This window comes from Puma concolor, chromosome A3 (assembly GCF_028749965.1).
Source record: "Puma concolor isolate L17-30 chromosome A3, mPumCon1.1.hap2, whole genome shotgun sequence".
Classification (NCBI taxonomy): domain Eukaryota; kingdom Metazoa; phylum Chordata; class Mammalia; order Carnivora; family Felidae; genus Puma; species Puma concolor.
Genome location: NC_141669.1, coordinates 864271 through 883291, shown reverse-complemented (window position 1 = coordinate 883291; position 19021 = coordinate 864271). Strand labels below are relative to the sequence as shown.

At 55.0% G+C, this 19021-nt stretch overlaps 1 protein-coding gene and 1 pseudogene across 1 annotated transcript in view; both read right to left on the bottom strand.

The window, feature by feature from the left end:
• Positions 1-3653: 3653 nt before the first annotated feature.
• The window catches only part of SNTG2 (syntrophin gamma 2), a 178197-nt gene continuing 162829 nt past the window's right edge, over positions 3654-19021 (bottom strand). Inside the window, exon 17 of the mRNA XM_086699902.1 lies at positions 3654-4895. Coding sequence (XP_086556028.1) covers positions 4761-4895 — 135 coding nt within the window. The 3' untranslated portion in view covers positions 3654-4760. The remainder of the gene's footprint in view (positions 4896-19021) is intronic.
• LOC112864219 (mortality factor 4-like protein 1 pseudogene) lies at positions 14985-18674 on the bottom strand (annotated as a pseudogene).

The following is a 19021-nucleotide window of genomic DNA, read 5'->3' as shown; positions in this document are numbered from 1 at the left end:
CGTGTGCGTGCTCGCTCCAGGCGGGCACACTCTCCAGCCAGACGGGCTGGCTTCTCGCTGGCTCCTCCAGGCGTGTGCGCGTGCTCTCCAGCCCTCTGCGCGCGCCCTCCAGCCCTCTGCGCATGCTCTCCAGCCATGTGCGCATGCTCCTCCAGGCGTGTGCGCGCGCGCCTTCCAGCCCTCTGCGCATGCTCTCCAGCCATGTATGCGTTCTCCCGCTGGGCGCGCCCGCTCCTCCAGGCTCGTGAGCCGCACCGGGGCTTCGGGCTCCGCACCGCCCGGCACCGACGGATCATTCCACGGTATATGTTAAATAGTTGAATCCAGGGTCGTGCTTCCACCTCAGACTTCCACGTGTGTCTCATAGAAGCCTCTATGAGCCCGACTTGGATCTCCTTGGATTTACAGGGTGGGCTCTTCCTCAGGACGTAAGTCGGGTAGGTAGTGTCTTCTGAACCGTACACTGTCCTTTTGCCCCCCGGCTGAGGCCTGCTGAGAGCTTTACAGAGTTTTTGCTGTGCATTTCACCATTTCTGCTTGCGACTTAGCCGTGCTCATACCGTGTGGCTGTGCGTCCGTGCCCGGCGGTCAACCCGCGGAGCTTGCTGCGGCCAGGACCTGCCGGACACGCAGAACCTGCGCCCGTGGCAGCCTCCACGTCCTTCCGGGGTTTTGACACACACGGAAAACGCTTTTCCTCGGCGACGCCGTGCTGGCTGCCCCTGACCACGGCCGTGTCTGCGTAACGTGTGTGCAGGTGCACACGCCCACCAGGCGCGCCGTTTCGCGGGTAGGGGCGGGCGGCCAGCGGCGGGCACCTGTGGAAATGCGCCCCCGCCTGGCGGGGTTACGGAGTCCTCCCTCCTCCCTGCAGGCTGGTACTCGGGCTGCGGGGTCAGGCTGCTCCTGTCCGCACGCGGGAGGACACGGCGGCAAATTCTCCACTCGGGACCCAGCCTTGCTTGTTGTGAAGGCAGGACGGGGCCGGGCTCTCCGTCCTGGACCAGGTGTTCCAAACCGCAAGGCCCCGCGGTGACCCCCGCAGGTGCCCCGCAGCATCCGAGAGGCGCCGTGGCGGGATTGTATTCGTGCTACGGGGACGCCCGCGTGTGCACCGCATAAGGGACAGACGTCCAATCATGTTGTGATTACACCCGAAACTAGTGTAACATCGTGTGTCAGCTGCACCCCGCTTAAAAAGTAAATAACAGATGCATAAATAATTAGCCTGTGAAACCATGAGGACATAAGTCTGGTTCCCGAGTTGAATAAATCAGTTTTACTTCCAAAAAAACCCAAAAAAGTCCTGTTGGAATTGGGGAGGGATGGGTTAGGAACTGTCTTTGCCTGTTCTGTTGCTCCAAACTCTGGAAAAAACAAGATGATAATAATTGGTATAATCTCCAGTCTTACCCCTCCCCTATTTTTGTGCCTCTGGACAGAGGACATCAGATGGCCACCAGTCACTGAGTGGGAGGGAAGGGATTTACCCATGGCAGTCACCACAGGCCCCACTAAACGAGAGGTTTTACCGTCAGCTCCCACAAATCGTCCACAGGGACAGAAAAATAAACCAGGACCTTGTTGAGTGTTTAGGGTTCCACGGACACTCCTGTGATATGCTGAGCGTCCTGAAGGCAGAAAACAGTCATGAAAGCTCACCAGCAGGCGGAGAGTGCAAGTATTAGGTCCTGGGGGGGGGGGGGTGCCAGGAAGTTGCTGGTTATGACAAGGCCTCTGCTGGTTGGACCCCCAGGTCCACACACAGACAGAGCTCAACGAATATGGGAAGAGGTTCTCTGGCACTTGCCTGTGTGTAGAGGGATCCAAATGCAGCTGGATCCTTTCCTTACGTGGAAATGTCGTTTGAGGTCATGAAAATACAGACCACGAGGTGAGAAAAATAAAGTTTGTGTGAACCATGTAAAATTGTTCCTGACGCTCAAACCTGCTCACGGTCCTTCCTAGGACACCCGCCTCAGCATCCAGCTCCCTGGTCCCCACCAAGCGCCGCTGGCTCCTGTCACTTCTCAGCTGTGCCCCCACCCCCCCTCCGCCGTCTCCGCCACGTGCAGGTGTCTTTGCTTCTCCTCTGGTGTTAGCGGGTCACTTTTCCTGCCAGCTCAGAGCCCGCCGGGCCTGTGAGAGCAGTCTGGGCACGAGACCCGAACCCCAGTCACAGACCAACGCGGTATGTCCTCTGAGACACCGGTGATGATGTATTTGTCATTTCATTTCCTTGCCTTCAGGATGACGGACATTTCCTCCTCCTCCTCCGCCCAAGACTTAATAAACCTTCAAGATGAATGTTCAGCTAGCAGGGTCACTAACGGGATGCACCTACTCAACAGCGTCCTGCCAGATGCCCACGTGTGGATTGTAAATTAGGTCAGGATCCACGGCATGGATTGAGATACTTTCCAAGAGGATGTGTTTCCACTTTGACTACAATACTTCGTCACCGGGCAAGTTTTCTGCTGTTACTGTTGAAATGGGATAGAAAAACGTACAAAAATGGAACAAAGGGAAAACAGGCCACATTTAGAAGATACCGGTTACTACTCTCCAGGGACAGGCAAAGACAAAGTACGACCTTGGGGTTCCACAGGCCCTGGGCTGAAGCGTGTCTCACCAGCTCCACGGAATCCGTGCCGGGGGGCTCAGCCTGGGGATCCCAGGGCCTCGGCTCACCCAGCCCCACAAATAGCCCGGCCTTCGACCTGGGCTGAGGCCTGTTCCCTCACCTTCATGGTGAGAACGAAGTCAGACCTGTACCAGGTAGGGAGCAAGTTGAAAGGGGTCGTGTGTGTGCGGCCCTCAGCATGGTCTCCAGCACCAATGACTTTGCACACGAGATCAGCGGATGATTCCCACTGTTAATTAGGATGGTTACTGACAATTAGGAATTAGTGATAATTCCTAATTAGAATGCAAAACTGATATTTTAAGGTTAGCTGCACATCCCAAATGAAAATAAAATAATTTCTGACCCAGCACCCTGACAGCCTGGCGTGAGGAGCAGGCCCCGCCTTTGACGAGTCCTGTTTCCAAACCAAAGCCATAATTGTCGTTCCACCCCCACCCCCCACTGGTCCACAGGGGCCTGAGCAGCCTGACCCGTGTGGCCACGTGAGGGCGGGGATGACTCCCGTGGCCACTGGGCAGGTGCACAGAAATGCAAAGGGAAAGACAAGTGGGCACATGGCCACTGCTCATTTCAGAAAAAAAAAAAAGACTTTTGCTGTTTTTTAATTTTTAAAAAGTTGTGCATCTTTTCAAAGAATTGTATATTTATACAAATATAAAAATAAACTTTAGCATCAAATCTTCTTGGGAAAATATTAATCGTTATTATCCAGTAAAGGTACATTTTTTAAATCTCTGGTTTTAATGAAAATAAACAAAAAAAATTCCTCACAATTTCTTCACTCTGGTGAAGAATACCTTCTAGTTTTGAGTGAGCTTAGACTCTTTGGCTCCGGCGAGGAAACGGAGAACCCTTAAATGTGGAGGCCGGCACGCCCCCACGGAGGAGACGCCGCAGAGGGCTGTAACTTGGGTCTTCAGGTGGAAATGTTACTCCTGCTGCCGCGAATGTTGACATTAATGGGAAGCGTGACGTAAAGCAAGGGAACAGACGTCTGCAGAGAAAATTGTTGCCTCGTGCTCTGTGAACACCGTTCTCCGGAGTATTATTTAAAATTCACCTTAAACAGTCTGCTGCTGTTAGTTTTCCACAGAGGCCCTTGTGATGTAAACGGGAATTCTAGATATAATACCTATGATACACATGCTATGTACAGAGATCTTCTAGAAGGGAGATGCATTTCAAACACCTAAATATTAGTATGTGTTTAATATATGATTATAAATATTTGATGTGTATTACAAACCAAAACGGTTCTTCCAAAACACCGACCGACGAGAGGTGGGTGGGCTGCAGGGAACTGACGTAGCCGCTCAGGTCCACACCTGCGGGGCCATGGGGCTGTCAGCACTGCACACCTGCTTTCCTGCAGCTGTTTTCCCAGAACTGTTTTCCGGAACTTTACAGCCCGGTGGTTTATGTGCTTCCTGTCCTCACAACCATGAGAAATGAGGCTGTGACCTGGACTTTGAGAACAGTCTGTCTCCCTAAAAGAAGATTCAAGGGTTCATTAAGTTGCTTCCAATGACAAAAATAGAAAGCAGACCTTCTTAGAAGTGGTAAACAGTACAAAAACCAAGGAAACCATGATAAAGGCTATATTTCACAGGTTAGGAAAGTCGTTTAAATTAGCATTTAAGTGATGCATTATGTAATTACCCAGTTTATAAAAAGGTAGTATTGAAATTAATTTCCTTTCCCGCATACTTCTCACTTCTCACATTACACCCTTACTCAGCCCTCTGACAAAAAGGGAAGACAAAACCCTTCCCTGTCTGAGGACCGTAAAGCAGGGGATTCTCAGGATTTTCTCACATTTTATGAAAATACAATCTAGAGGATAGTGATGTGGGAGGCAGAGGGCGCGGTGCAGAGCCCACCGTGGCCTGACTCAGAGACTGGCCCGCGAGGTGCATCATCTCCCGGGACGCGGACGTGTGTGAACGCAGCTCCACCCAGCAGCGCCCTGGCCTCTCAGATCTAAGAAGCGTGATGCGTCTCTGGAAACTAGTGACATGTTTTATTGGTATCACAACTAGAGGCTCATTATAAAATCACACAGAGTTGTAATATTTGCAGGAAAGAGTCATTTCTTAAGAAAATAATTTAATGCTCAGCGCTCAGCAGAAGCACTTTTCCTCGCGAAGCTCTGGCTGTCCATGAATGCAGGGTCCACCGAGGCCACCTTTGCTGCTAGGAAGGCGTGAACACAGTGCAGGACGGCTGTCAGGTCCGGGAATTCGAGTTCCTGGAAGAAGAATAAGAAGATAAAATGAAACGCTGTGAGTCTTAGAAAAGCACATTACAAAAACACGTAACAGACTCTACGCTTTTTGAGCTCCCAGAAAATCACTCAAGTACAAACACACATGGAATAAGGATGGACTGAGGTCCAAGCAGACACCTGTGGTCTCACGGGACACAAACAGGAAGACACTACTTGTTTTGCAGGGACCCCTGACAGATCGGGCTGACGGCTTCATCTTCTTGCATCTCATACAGGTGATGCCCCTTCTGGGTGCCGCCCGGACCCCGTCTGCATCAGGTTGTGGGCTCCTGACCGGGTAGAGCGACTTCACTCAGGCCCCACTGACGCCTGGCCCGGTTGGTGCTTAGGCGAAGTTGTGACGGGGTCTCAGCATAGCAGGGCTCCTGGTGTTCAGAATTCAGTAGGACTGACCACTGTGCGTTAGCCGTGGTGTGTGTGTGCATGCCTGTGCATGCATATGTTATGTGTGCACACGTGTGTATGCCTGTGCGCGTGCAACCATTCGTGGAAGGAACCGCCAGCAGCGGGTGAGCAGAGCGCGTGGGGCTCCCGGGCACAGGCGGGACCGTGGCTCACCCTCAGGCTGTCACCAGCCCAACAGGAGAAAGAGGAAATGATGCCCAAGGGGCAGGTTTCCTACAGAGACAGAGGTGCCCCATCAGGTAAGAAAATAAAAGTAAAAACACTCCAACTCCTGGGTCCCTCCGTCCCCATGCGGAAGATCCCAGATGCACCTGAAACAAAAAGGAGTCACAGACGGCCTTCCCTGTTCCTGAAAGCCCCACCCAGGTGCCCACGACCCTCCAGTGCGCTCGTCAGCCACGGACCCGCACAAGTGGGCTGCCACGGGGTCATCAGTGTCCTAACATTGCTGATGGTGACATGTGTGTCCTCTCTGGCTGCCCTCCCCACCCCCATTCTACCCGTGGAGAGAAAGCTTTAAATGCATTACTCTTTTTTCTCTCCTACTTTGGCACAATAAAGTTCCAAAATAGTTGAAAACATCAAAATCCCTTTTAAGATGCTTGCTACCCGACTGACAGCTTAACTAAGTCTTGTCTACACCCCCTGTGCTCTACACTGTGGACACGGCTTCAGAAGGAGCCATGTCACTGTCCAGGATGACAGGCTGGCTCGTCTGTTCCACAGACCCACTCCTTTCCGCACCTCTGAAGACAGGATCTCTGAGATGCACGGAGGGCATCTGTAGGAAGGTGAACCCCGCCCAGAGGGGCACCTGCCATGGATGGGCCAATGAGGTCCCTGTGCTCAGAGCCACTGATTCCAGGTACAGGAACCAGAAGGGCCCCTTTTCTCTGTTCCACTTTGGATTAAGTTCCTTCTTTACAGGCAAATGAATCTGTACCTTGACAGCCGCATGACTGATTACTACTTACTTTCACCCTTTCTGAATAATGACCAGCAAGGTGTCTTAGTGGTCGAGGTGCACCCTCCTGCGACAGCGTGCTAACAGTTACGTGTTCCTGAGGAATCACCTCACTCCGCAGCCCTCGCGTCACCACAGGATCTAGAAGCTGCCTGGACCTCATGGCAGACCTCACCCCAAGCCAGCCCACCAGTGGTGCCCACACCTTGGGACTCAGTCATGGTGGTCTTCCTGGAGGAGAGGAACTAACGAGCCTCTCGCTAGAAGGAACACGAGGTTCTTGCAAATCTCACACAAACCTAATGCAATTTCTGCATTTACAAGTCATAATTACTGAGCTTCCTGAAGGGACATTTCAAAAGAAGAGCTGCCACGTCCACGCGATATGCCTCGAGGTCTTGGTTTAACATCTGCAAATTGGAAACTGCTTTTCAAGTTCCCAGAAGACTTGTCTGGAAGTGCATGGTGCCGAAACAAGGAGCCGGGCACCTCCAGCACGAAGGCCCGCTGAGGGCGACATCGATACTTTCTGGCCCCACGTGTCGAAGGCACACACAGAATCTCTGCTCACACCAGTAAATTCCACACAAAACCACAGTCGACGGGGTTGAAATCCAGGAGCCAATTTAAAGCCTCCACTCTAGGTTTTCCAGATACTGAGTAAGCAGGCGCCCCGTGAACCTGCAGCCAGAGACCCAGCTACCTCCGGCTGGTGTCCTATCCACGTGCCACCAGCAAGGCTCTCCGGTGACACTCATCGACCTGAGCAGTCATGTGTGGAGTTCTGACCTCATGCCCGCCAGGCAGTGAAGGCCCAGCCTGCACAGACGCCACGGAAAGCCACCCATGGAGAGCCCCCGACGGAGGAGCCCCTCCCCGCCCAGCCGCCAGGGAGAACCCTCCACAGAGAACCGCCACCCACGGACAGCTCCCCACGGGGAGCCGCCCACACTGGGGGAGAAGTGAAGCGTGACAGTATGCACAGAGCAGCGCCTCCCCAAGCTGTGTGACGGTGACAGGTGCTAAGGAGGCGTGGGTCACTGGGGGGGGGGGGGTCATCGTGCCCCCGAATCCACCAGGTCGTGTCTCTCGGAGTGCCATGCTGTGTGCTTTGTCTCTCAGATCTGCTTGACTTAGGATGGGGCATCGTGGAGGCCCCCTCAGCTGAGCAGATGAAGGAAATGGGGTCTATCCCCAACGGAGCATGTGCAGCCTTAAAAGGAAGGAACTTCTCCCACCTGCTTCAACAGGGATTAAGGACACGAGGTTGAGAGGAACGAGCCGGTCACAGAGAACACACCCTGTGTGATTCCCCTACACGAGGCGCCTGAAGTCACTGACACGGAGGGAGGACTGAGTGCTCGGTGAGGGCGCAGAAGGAAGCCCTCCCTGGCGGCTGCAGCGCCCGCGACACTGTCCCGGCTGTGCGGACCCTCAAGCCTGTCCTTCAGGCACGTTCTGTCCTCCTGCAACGTCGGTCACTCCCACTCACGTCCTGCAGCACCGTCAGGTGCAAATCGTGTGCATCTTACAGACAAGATTGGTGAGGTCCCCAGAGCCAGGCCGCACGTGCCTGGGGATGGACTCGCCTGCACTCAGCCCGTCTGCCGGCCCCCAGCACCTCGCCCACGCCTCTTTCTTTGGTGGCATGTTTGTCCCAATGACCTAGAGTTTTAGAAACTGTCGTTAAATATTTCACGGTGGCTGAAATAATGATTTGGACTACGACTCACATCTTATATAATCATCAACTTTTGAGTGTTTTAATACCTAGAACTTCTCCTTAACGAAGTAAAACTTCTTAGGGAGCCATGTGTGAATTCCAGGTGTGAATCATGAGGTCGCCCGGAGCTGAGACAACTCTTCTTCCTCAGTCCTTGCTCCAGGCCTGCGGCATCGATCGCAAGAGTGACGCGTCCAATCAGTGTACAGATGTCAGAATCACCTGTGTGTCCCCAGTAAACCTCCTCCAGTAGAAATCACATCGCTATCCGTATTTCCATCTCGGTGCACAAATCAGTGGCATTTGTCAGAAAGTGTGTGAGGTGACGGAAGTCCCTTCCAAAGCCCAGTGGCCAGCGTCAGGTGCCCTCTTTCCCTAATAGCCATGGGAGACCCCGTGCAAGGGGACAGTTGAACGTCCACCACCATCTAAGAGGACAGTTTCCACTCGGCCACAGCGATCCACACGCAGGTGGCACTTCCACGGGAGCCTCAGCCTGTCCCTTCCCCACGAAGGCAACACAGAGGCTACGGGGCTAGTGAGCAAAGCCACACGGGAATGGATGCTGGCAGAACACAAGGACGAACATCTGGGATAACAGACGCGCCTTGTAATCGTCCTGAGACGCACACAGGCGGGACTGGAGACCGCACCCACCTTCCAACCCTGCTCGGAATCTCCCCGGGCCGACCGCTCCCGTTCTCTGTTGGGTCCCCCCCTTCCTCGAGGAAAGCGCTCCCCGTGACCTTTGCCGCGTCCTCTGTGACTGCCCTCCTGACACTGCCGCCTCACGCCGGGAAGCCTGATTCTCTGGCTCATATCTGAAGCCACTTTTTCCTCTTCGGCAAACAGCAGAACGATAACTTCCTAAGTTTTATTTATGTGAAAGCTCGGCACTGTTACCTTGCCAGGACGTTGAGAACGTCTGAGTCTCCCAACAGCTCTGAGTGTGTCTGTCCCCCAGGGACACGTACTGGAAGGCCGAGCGTCTGCTCTGGGAAGGCTGTTTGCACGAGTGTGGTCTCGAGCCTGCAGCAAGTCCACAGGGGCTCACACGTGCCAAGGGGGGCTGCCAGGCTGTGAAGGCCACCTCCTTTTCTCTGCTGTTAGAAATGCTTTATTTGGAAATTCCCGTGTTCTGACAAGGACACATACTCTCTTAGGCATAAACAAAGTGAATTTCCCACAGAGCTGGTAAAGGTTTTCCCTGTGAAATTAATATAGAAAACTAAAATAGAAATAAGTGTATCAGATGGGGCGCCCGGGCGGCTCAATGGGTTAAGCGTCTGACTTCGGCTCAGGTCATGATCTCACAGTTTGTGAGTTCGAGCCCCACGTCAGGCTCTGTGCTGACAGCTGGGAGCCTGGAGCCTGCTTTGATTCTGTGTGTCTCTCTCTCTCTGCCCCTCCCCTGCTCCCACTCTGTCTCTCGCTCGCTCAAAAATAAACATTTAAAAAATTAAAAAAGATAAATACAGAAACCAAGAGGCCTCATCCTGGGCAGCCAGTGAGTCTGACCTTTGTCCCTTAATGGACTGGGGACAATTACAGAGGGGGACATGGGCCCGGGCTATGGGCTTGTGTCACTTGCCCACAGCACTTGGCGGGCTGGCCGGTTCTTGGGTCCTATTCTGTCATTCACAGGCTCAGGCCGGTTCTTTCTTTAACTCAGGATGTGCAGGCCCTGTGTTTAGACCACTGACCAGACACACCGGCAACTTGTGCTCACCGCTCCACACGGCCGGGTGTCCACACAGTGACGAACACGGAGGAGGCACCGTGGACGGAGGAGATGGTCTCTGAGGCGGGGCTGCCCGGGTCCTGGCTTTCATTCCACAACCAGTCGTCTGTGATCCTCAGCAAGTGCCCTGCCAGCGACCCCAGCACTGGCACCTGGGCCTCGGTGGGGATGCCCCTGTGCAGGTGCGCAGGTGAATAACGGCGCACGGCACCTGCTGTTATTGTCGACACGTGAAGGTTCGCTAGGGAAGACCCAACGAGACAGCTCGGTGCACAGACGCTACGTGAAGTCTGTTTCTGTTCAGCTACAACAAGCACCCATCCACCCATTAAATTCTTTTTTCACTTTTCGAGAGAGATCATGAGTAGGGGTGAGAGGAAGAGGGAGACGGAGAGAGAGAGAGAATCCCAAGCAGGCTCCGCACTCAGCACAGAGCCCCACATGGGGCTCGAACCCACAGAGTGTGAGATCATGACCTGAGCTGAAATCAATAGACGCTCAACCAACTGAGCCCCCAGGCGCCCTGGCACCTTTTAAAGAAAGCCTGTGCTCCTTCTGGGTGGGCACCGTCCGCAGCCCAGCCCTGTGAGGGCGGCCAGGGCACTAACGTCCACGTGAACAGGCGGTGAGGGCCGGACAGTGTCCTCTGAAGGCTCAGAAGAGGGACGTGTCAGCCCAGGCCTGGGCCAGGCTGAATGACACCTGCACTGTTTGTGTTTCAGGCAGAACCAATGGGTGCAGCTCGTCCTTAAAAACCACATTTGTCCCACTTAAGTTACATTCCTGCTACCTGAGCTGGTGGCCTTCAGCGCACTGGCTTCTGTGTTCCGTGTCCTCACGCCCAGGCCCGGGCGGCCACACCGACCTTTGCCCTCAAGCCCCATCCCTGGCCCCCTGCTCCTGCACACGCTCCCTCTCATTCCTTCCTTTCCTGTTTCCAGAAGGGTCCGCCACCTGCTGGCACAGCTCTGTGCTTGGGGACAGCGGCTATAAAACCCCTTTTTGCACCTTTACAGTTTCTGGTGGAGGTGATGCAGCCTCAGAAGTGAGTGAGCCTCCTATCACGACACAAGCTCATCGACGCCTCGGCACAGACCCCTGGAGCAGGAAGGGGTGAACCCGATCCAGCTGGACGCTGTGTGGCCTTCGGCAGATCCCTGTCTGTGCAGAATTTCCTGACTTGCCCCACCTGCACGCTGGGTCTGTCTTCCACCCACCCCCTGCCCTGCACATGGCAGGCCCTGAGACAAGGGACCAATGGAGAAGGTCCCCACGCAAGGCACGGCATCTGCCCTCTGCAGCAACTTCCCGTCTTCCCAAGGAGCGGGCGGGCCGTCACCGGGAGACAGCGCTGTCCTCTGTTGAGCGGGGACGGGGACAGGAGGATCCTGTTCTTGCAAGCAGTGGTGTGCTGATGTCCACCTTCCTGCGGGCCACAGTGCCCTGGCTCTCTGGGCCGCTTGGCGTGGGGTCCCCGCCACCGTCGTTGGCAGCAGCCGATGGCGGGGTGTCGTGGGAGCTGGGCTCCGGGGGCGCTGGCCTCTGCTCAGTGCCCGCACCACCTGTCACGGCCCAACCCTCTGGGTGTCACCAGCGTGCTCCTGTGCAGGACCCGCTGGTGGGGAAGCAGGACCTGTGAGAAGCCCATCCTCCAGCCTCAGAAACTCAGGGCAGCTCGGGCAGATCAAATTCCTGTCCCCGGGGACTGGCTCCTTTCGTGTGAGATGAACACGGAAAGTCTGAGTTTGAAGGCAAGTTGATCTCTTTCACTTTATTTTTTACACCAAGGTCTTGCAGAGGAAGTGTCTGGAAATCCCAAAGGCAGCCGTGGGTTCCCATAAGGTGATGGGGCAGCCCCGTCAGCGGCTCACGGCACTGGTAATGCCACGGCTGTTAGAAATCCACTCAGACTCTTCGGGAGAGAGGAGCCACCAGGGGTCACTGAGCCCCTTCCGAGAAAGCCCGTGGGCTCCCGTGGTGTCGTCACTGTGGGTTGACGCAGCTCGCTGAGCAGGCGGGGTGCAGCTCTGTATTCGTGGCCTCCTCTTGTTCCCACAGTTTAAAAATCAGAAACCAAAAATAACCTACTCCTTGCAATGTGCAGATTCTCTTACCTCTGGGACGTGAGCAGCCTGTGCTCGAGCAGAAGGCAGGCTTCCCAGAGGCCTCGAGCTGCCGTGAGGACAGCACACAACCAGCTGTGAACCCCGGCACACGCTTGCAGGCTGAGTCAGGAACTGGAGCTGCCCAGGGAACCGCCACGCAGGAGCCTGCCCACGGGAGCCGCCCCACGGGAGCCACTCCACGGGAGCCGTCCCACGGAGCCACTCCACAGGAGCCGCCCCACGAGAGCCTTCCCACGGAAGCCGCCCCACGAGAACCTTCCCACGGGAGCCGTCCCACGGGAGCCGTCCCACGGAAGCCGCCCCACGGGAGCCGTCCCACGAGAACCTTCCCACGGGAGCTGCCACTCTGGAGCCACCATGAAGTGTGGACTTGGAAGCTTAATACTCGGTTGCTGGGCAACAAGAAAATGGACACACTGGATTCATCAAAATTGAAACCTTTTGGCATCAAAGGACATTTTCACGGGAGTACAAGGTGAAGACAACCTACAGACGGGAGAGAACACCCGTAAGTCATGTTTCTGATGTGGGGTCAACACCCAGCATGTGTGGAGACAGAACTCACTCAGCTCAAACAGAGAGAGAAACACGGCTCTCCTAAAAGATGGGAAAGGACTTGAACTGACATCTCCCCAGAGAAGGTGCACAAGTGGCCAACAACCTCAGAAACGATGCTGTACTCCACTAGGCATCAGGGACATTCACATAAAAACCAGAGGAGACCCCGCCTCACACCCACGAGGGGGCTGGGATTTCACAAAACAGAAAATAACAGATGGGCGAGGGTGGGGAGGACACAGAGCTCTCGTGCGCTGGTGGGAAGTCAGCCCGGCGGCCCCCGGGACATGCCCAGAACCGCCGAGCACATGCTTGTGCACCAGCGCTCGCAGCAGCTGGAAGGCGGAACCAGCCATGTGTCTGTGGACAGGGGCTGAACACAACCTGGTGTGTCCACACAACAGGACACTGCTCATCTGTCCCACGTGGATGGACCCTGCACACAGGGCACTAAGGGAAGGAGGCCAGACACGAAGCCACTTCTGCGTGGTGCTCGGGACACATCCACGCAGACAGAAGGTAGACTCGGGGTGGGGGGTGAGGGATGGGGACCCTTCCCTCCCGTGTTTACTGGAAACAGGGCTTCCGTGGGGCATCATGGGAAGTGCTGGGGACAGGCAGAGGGGACGGCTGTGCACATGTTTCATTCTATCGTATAGAAGCTGAGTGACGTGAGCTTCACATTAAGCACCCTGGGCCTCAGTTTCCCCATGTCCACAGCCATGATGACATCCTCCCTCCACAGAGAAAGTGGCAGAGAGAACGCCCACTCTCTCAAGTCTCCTTGAAAAGATCACGTACAAGGAGCGCCTGGCTGCCTCAGTCGGGGGGAGCATGTGACTTTGATCTTGTGGTTGTGAGTTCAAGCCCCACACTGGGTATAGAGATTACTTTGAAAAAAAGGACGTGCACATCAGCAAAGCTTCCAGAAACCGCTAACTGCAGGGAGCATTCGTTAATGGACAGCCAGATGCTTGTGTGGGTGACGACCCACAGATGGAACCAGGCTTCCCAATGCCAGGAACCCAGGTCCAGTGTTGTTACGGCCATTGGAATGGCACCTACAGTTATGTAACCTCTTTAAGGAAAGGGCCGTCACCATGGCACAGCCATAATCAAGAAGAGGGAGTCTAATGGGACAGAAAGTTCTTAGGAAACAGTAACTCTGTGACGCTGGCACCCTCCGCCATGGGCTTGGGAGCACGAGCCATGCAGCACTGTGTGTTACATAGTTGTCCGTCCCTAGTCCCGAATATCTCATTCACCCCAGGTCCTGACACTAACGGAGATCTGTGCTCCAGCAAGAGGCCCGTGGACATGGCTGATGCTGGACCCAGGTCTTCCGAATGGAGTCGACAGGGAGGCTACCGCTTCCCTGGAGGAGGAGCGGACGACCACGGGGTCAGACTGAGGCCAGCGGACGAGAAGCCGGGGTGGCTTCATGGGGGTCAGGCTGGGACCGGTCTTAAGTCTGGAGACAGCGGGACCGTGGCTGGCACACCCTACTCGCCCCATGTGGGGGAGCGAGCGTTTCGCGGATCATGGAGGTGCCCTGGTGGCTGTGGGCCAGCTGGCTGCACTCCACGGGCAGGTTCGCCATAGCCTTTCTTCTGGAAATGGGAGTGCGATGACCTCCCAGCTGGAAGGAAGGCAGGTGAGCTGGAGAGTCCCATGCTCCTCACTGAGCTGCCGCAGCCACAAGCTGGGGCGCCAGGAGCCTTCCAGGAGCAGGCGTCCAACACTGTGCTGGGGGTCCCGTGATGACCCCAGACCTACCGACCTCACGGAGCCCCCCCACAGCTGGGCTCGCAGGGGTGGCGTGCCAGCGGCACATGACTGCTGTCTCTGCCCTGGTGACGTCCTCTCCACAGCATTGGGCCTGAGGGATGGGGCACAGCTCCCTGCACCGCTCAGAGATTCGGTTCAACTGCATCTTCCGTCAGTGTGAACACTAGCTCTGGACACGTGGCCCCCAACGGGCTCAAAACCAAGACAAGGACGTCACCTGGACCCCTGAAGGCTACTTCATTTTTTTTTTTTTTTTTGTTCTTTGAAATTTAAAGAAAAAATTTATTGAAGATCTGAAAAACAATTCCTAAAAGATTGCCTTTTCCAGAAAACTGTAGCTACACAATACATTGTGTCTATCATGTTAACACGTGCATTAGACACAAATACAAAACCATGAAACAGGCCACCGTTCTTCAGCAATCGGAGCAAAGGGACGATGCCTAAGGAACAGCATGGACGGCCTGCAGGATGGGCTCTTTAAGCACCACAAAAAAAGGAGCACAGACAGATGAGCGTGTTCAGGTATATACACTGAATTGAACCTTTGGCACTAGGAGTCAGAGCAGTTTGTCGTACGGCATTAACACGTATTATAAAACTGCATGGTGTCAAAGGGATAGAACCAGCAGCATTCGAAAGCAGCTTTGTTGTCTAGGCAATGAAACACTACAGTATGTCTCTCGCTGTCCATCACTGAATACGTTGGTAGTGACTTTGAAATGAAAAAAAAAGGAAAAAAGGGGCTATAACCCCTTTTATTTTCTCTGTTTAGGATCAAACAGAAAGCAAACACCAATTCTCTTGTACACTAACGTTTGCAAAGGACATCATTTGTATAAGAGGAGGACCGAACAAAAATGTGTTTACAGAAATCTAAACAGAGTGTCAGCGTCTCGCCTCACACAGCCTTCCGATGGTACTCGGGGCGGGGGGTGGGGGCGACTTCATAATCGCTAGCACTAAACAAGGTTGCAGAATTCTTTGCCAGCTACTTTAGGAAATCGTGAAGAGAATTCAGCAACAACGCGAGACTCTTGTCATCCAGAGGCGTATAGGCCAACACAGCTGCAGTTCGTACAAACCACCTCGGTGGATGCGGTGCCCTGCGCACCTGGGACGCGGGCGCGTCCGCGTGGCCTGCGAGCATCTCCGCGTACTGCGGCCTCTCAAATTTGTAGAGCAGCTGAGTCCCCAGCATCACATTGAGGTTCTCCTTTATCCCGCCAGCACCTCGTTCACAGCGGACTCCTTATTATCTGTGTTTCCTCGAGGTTTCTTGTAATTTGCATAATCCTCTGGAATGGAATCCACGTTCTTCTTGGCAGGAAGATAAAAGCTGTTTTTGCCGGGGAATTAAGTCCCAACCGTCCACAAGCCGTGGTTTCAGTTCTTCGGGAATCTTGACTTTCACTTCAACTCTGTTCATGGGTGTTTCCTCATTCTCTACCGAGTGGTAGGATCCACTCGGGCCCTTTTCTTGTGAGGAGGCTGAGGTGTCTCCGTTTCCAGGTGTTTTCTGTTTGTTCTTTTTGGTTTTCACTTCAACGCTTTTCTGCCGCAGGCCGGCCGTCTTCTTCCCCGGGGCAGTGCCTCTCGTCTCCTCTCTGCACACCACTCCTGTTCCCGCTGTTTCTGCCGACTGGAGTCCACGTGTTTGAGTGCTCCGCTTTCTGGAACCCGTTCGTCCCAGTTTTTATTCCAACCATTGTAACGTATAAAGCATGTCGCTTGTCTGTCCTTTATGGCGACCTTCATGCACTTTGCCTCACGGAGAAGAGGCCCGTGAAAGCACAGCACTCGCTCGCCCTCCTGGAATTTGGGCTCCTGTTTTGGCGCCGCTTGTAAGCGGTTCGCCCCCGCCTCCCCCTTCTCCCACCGCCTACTCTCTACCCCACCCAGCTCCGCGTCGGACGCACCATCAGGCACCACCAGCTCCACGTCCCGGGCCCGACCTGCCAGCGCCCGCGGACCTCACGCGCAGCCGAAGGCAACTTCATTTCTGGGATGAGCCACTCAGCAGGCCGATGGGGCAGCAAAGGGGTTGGGGGGGGGGAGATTGGGAGAGAGAGGGGTAGTAGGGAAGGGAGGAGACAGGGACTTAGGGGGAGAGAGGGTGCAGGGGAGACAGGGGGGGACAAAGGAAGAGAGGGGGAGGTTGGGAGAGCGAGGGGGCGTGGGGGGAAGAGACAGAGAGCGGGTGAGCCTGCTGTCGCTTGAGCGTCCCCGTCCCTGAGAACAGGTTGTGGAAGACAAGAGCACAGACGTCCTGGAAGGGGCTGCGGGCACACGTACCTCGGCTTGGCTCAGGTGCCTCCTGCTCACGCCGTCACGTGGAACACCCCGTGGCCCGTTCACGTGCCTCCCTCCCTCCGTTGTCCGCTCTCCACTCCACCGGGTCGGCTGTATGGACGACAAATGCCGTGGCACCAACACTCTTGGCCACGGAGCTCAGCAGCCACGCTTCAGTTTCAGAAACGCAACCTCCTTTACTCGCTCTCAGACGCCTCGAGTACACCTGCGTCCACGTCCGCCCTCGTCTTTCCTTCTGGGGCATGTTTGGCCCACACCCTGAGGCCGGGGAGGAGGTGTCACCACAGGGCTCCTCCCGAGGACGCACCTACCGTCCGTGGAGCCGTGCCCTGCCTTCCGCGGCCAGAGGCCCGGGTCCGTGTGTGTGGACAGGTGGCTCGGGCTCCTGAGTCTTTTACTTTAGGGATAATTCGAGCACCTTCCTCGTTGGAAACTGGTAACAGTTTCTGTGAGTGTCTCTGGAGGCTCCGTCAATACCGGTTTGCTCCTTCTTCGTGAACTTACTAACTGAGAACACGATTAAATGCCGGTTAAAAAGCTCACGTCCAGCTGCTTCTGGCGGCTCAGCCGAGGAGCAGATGTGGAATCACAGAGATGCGCCAAAAATTAAAAAATTATGCGTTAAAAAATTAAAAAAAAAAAGTAGACACAGAACATTATTTCATTAAACTCAACAAAAAGATGTTAGAAACTGACTTTTGGATTTAGCTGTGTCCCTGCGGCCACCAGGGCGAGGTTGGGACGAAGGAACCAGGGTGGGGGGGCACCGTGTCCCCTGTGGCACGCTCCTGACTTGGGCCTAACCCGCAGCCCGTTCGCGGAACGTGGCCTCGGAGCCGACAGGAGACGAGTTCCTTCACCTCGGCTTTTCCGGGAGAAGGAGGCAGGAAGAGGACAGGCATACCTTGCCGTCAGAAAGCGGTGGGATGCCAGCTTTGGAGCCGCGGGAGCATCGTGGAGTCCGGCACCTGCACGCAGGGGTGCAGAGCGCTCGCTGTGCCCGCAACCCTGCACCCCTCCGGTTCTCATGTGTGCTGGCTGGGGGGTCCAGAGACATTTTCAATGACTAATAAGGGAAAACTCATTCCTCAGTTATCACTCCCTTAACTAGAAAATTCGGTTAAGACGAACATAACTTTCTGGGAGGCAATTACCCGTTCCTGACTTGGAAGAAAAGGCACACAGTGCTCACACCCAGTATTTGCAAAAGCAAAAATAAATAAATAAATTCTCCATTCAGAGGTTAGTCCCCAGGGGCCTCGACCCTGAGAACTCTCCTGAGATGCAGATTCCCCGTCCGGTCTTTCCAACCTTTTCTGTGTCTCACGGCCTGTAATACACGTGGAGTGTCGGCTCAAAGGGGGTTTGTCGACAACCGCTGTGCCCCCGTCCTGCTACGGGAGGCCCTCTGCTCCGCTCCGCTCTCTCTCAGTCGTCACCGGCACAGACCGCACACGGCCCTGCCAGGGCCCCAAGCAACGTGCCCCTGGGCTCCCTACGTCACCTGCCCTCGTCTCTGCCCTGCTGCCCCGGAGGGAGGCTCGGGGAGGCCGTCAGCAGCTTCGGGGTCTGCGAAGGGGCAGGTCAGGTGGAGATGTGCTCAGTTGGGTTTGCTGGGACTTTTCTATGTGTCTCCCTCTCATCTCTGAGTGCAGGTGGGTTTTCGGATTCCCAACTGTATTGCTATCATGAAGGCAGCCCTGCAAACCGTCCAAGCTCCCAGCCTTTCAGAGCGTGTGTCCGCCCCTGTGACCCACCACCTCCTAGGTCTCTCTGTCCTCGTGGGAGGAAAATGAAACGCGTCCAGCCTGTACACGTGCCACCAAGATACTGAGATGAACGCCTGCCCCAAAGTCATGTGCCACATCTCACACTGTCTGGTTCAGATTTCCCAGCTCCTCCCGTCATTAACACAGACGACCAAAAGTTCACTAAACATTAACACACGAGAACAGATGCGTTTTGACCTGTTGAGAGCTGGCACCTGCCAAAAGCATACTCTGACATCACGTATGCGGTTGGGTGTTACGAAGGCACGAGCCCACGTCAGCAGGTACTCCAGCAGACGCTGCGAGAACACCCACCGTGTGAAATCCCGCTGCAGACTGGCTTCCCAAGGCATCGCCCACACTCCCACGGGACGCGCTGGGTTAGGAGGTTTGCGGGATTTAAGCAGGAAATGTTGCTCGTTCCTCCCCTGCCCCCCAAAGGCCAAAATATCAACCATCCAGAAGGAGTGGTAACGTGACCCATGGTCAACATATCAGTGCAGATAAAATGTCAGACACAAACGTAAAATTATCTCAAGTCCCCCCGCTCTCGGGATCCCTTCTCTGCTGGTGGCTAGAGTCCCCCGGATTCCGTACGCCTCCATCGCAGCCACCTGCTGTGTCTGTCCTAGATCGGCTGTCCCCTCCACTGCCCTGTCACACACCTCATGACCCACGCGCCTAGACAGCATTTACATTC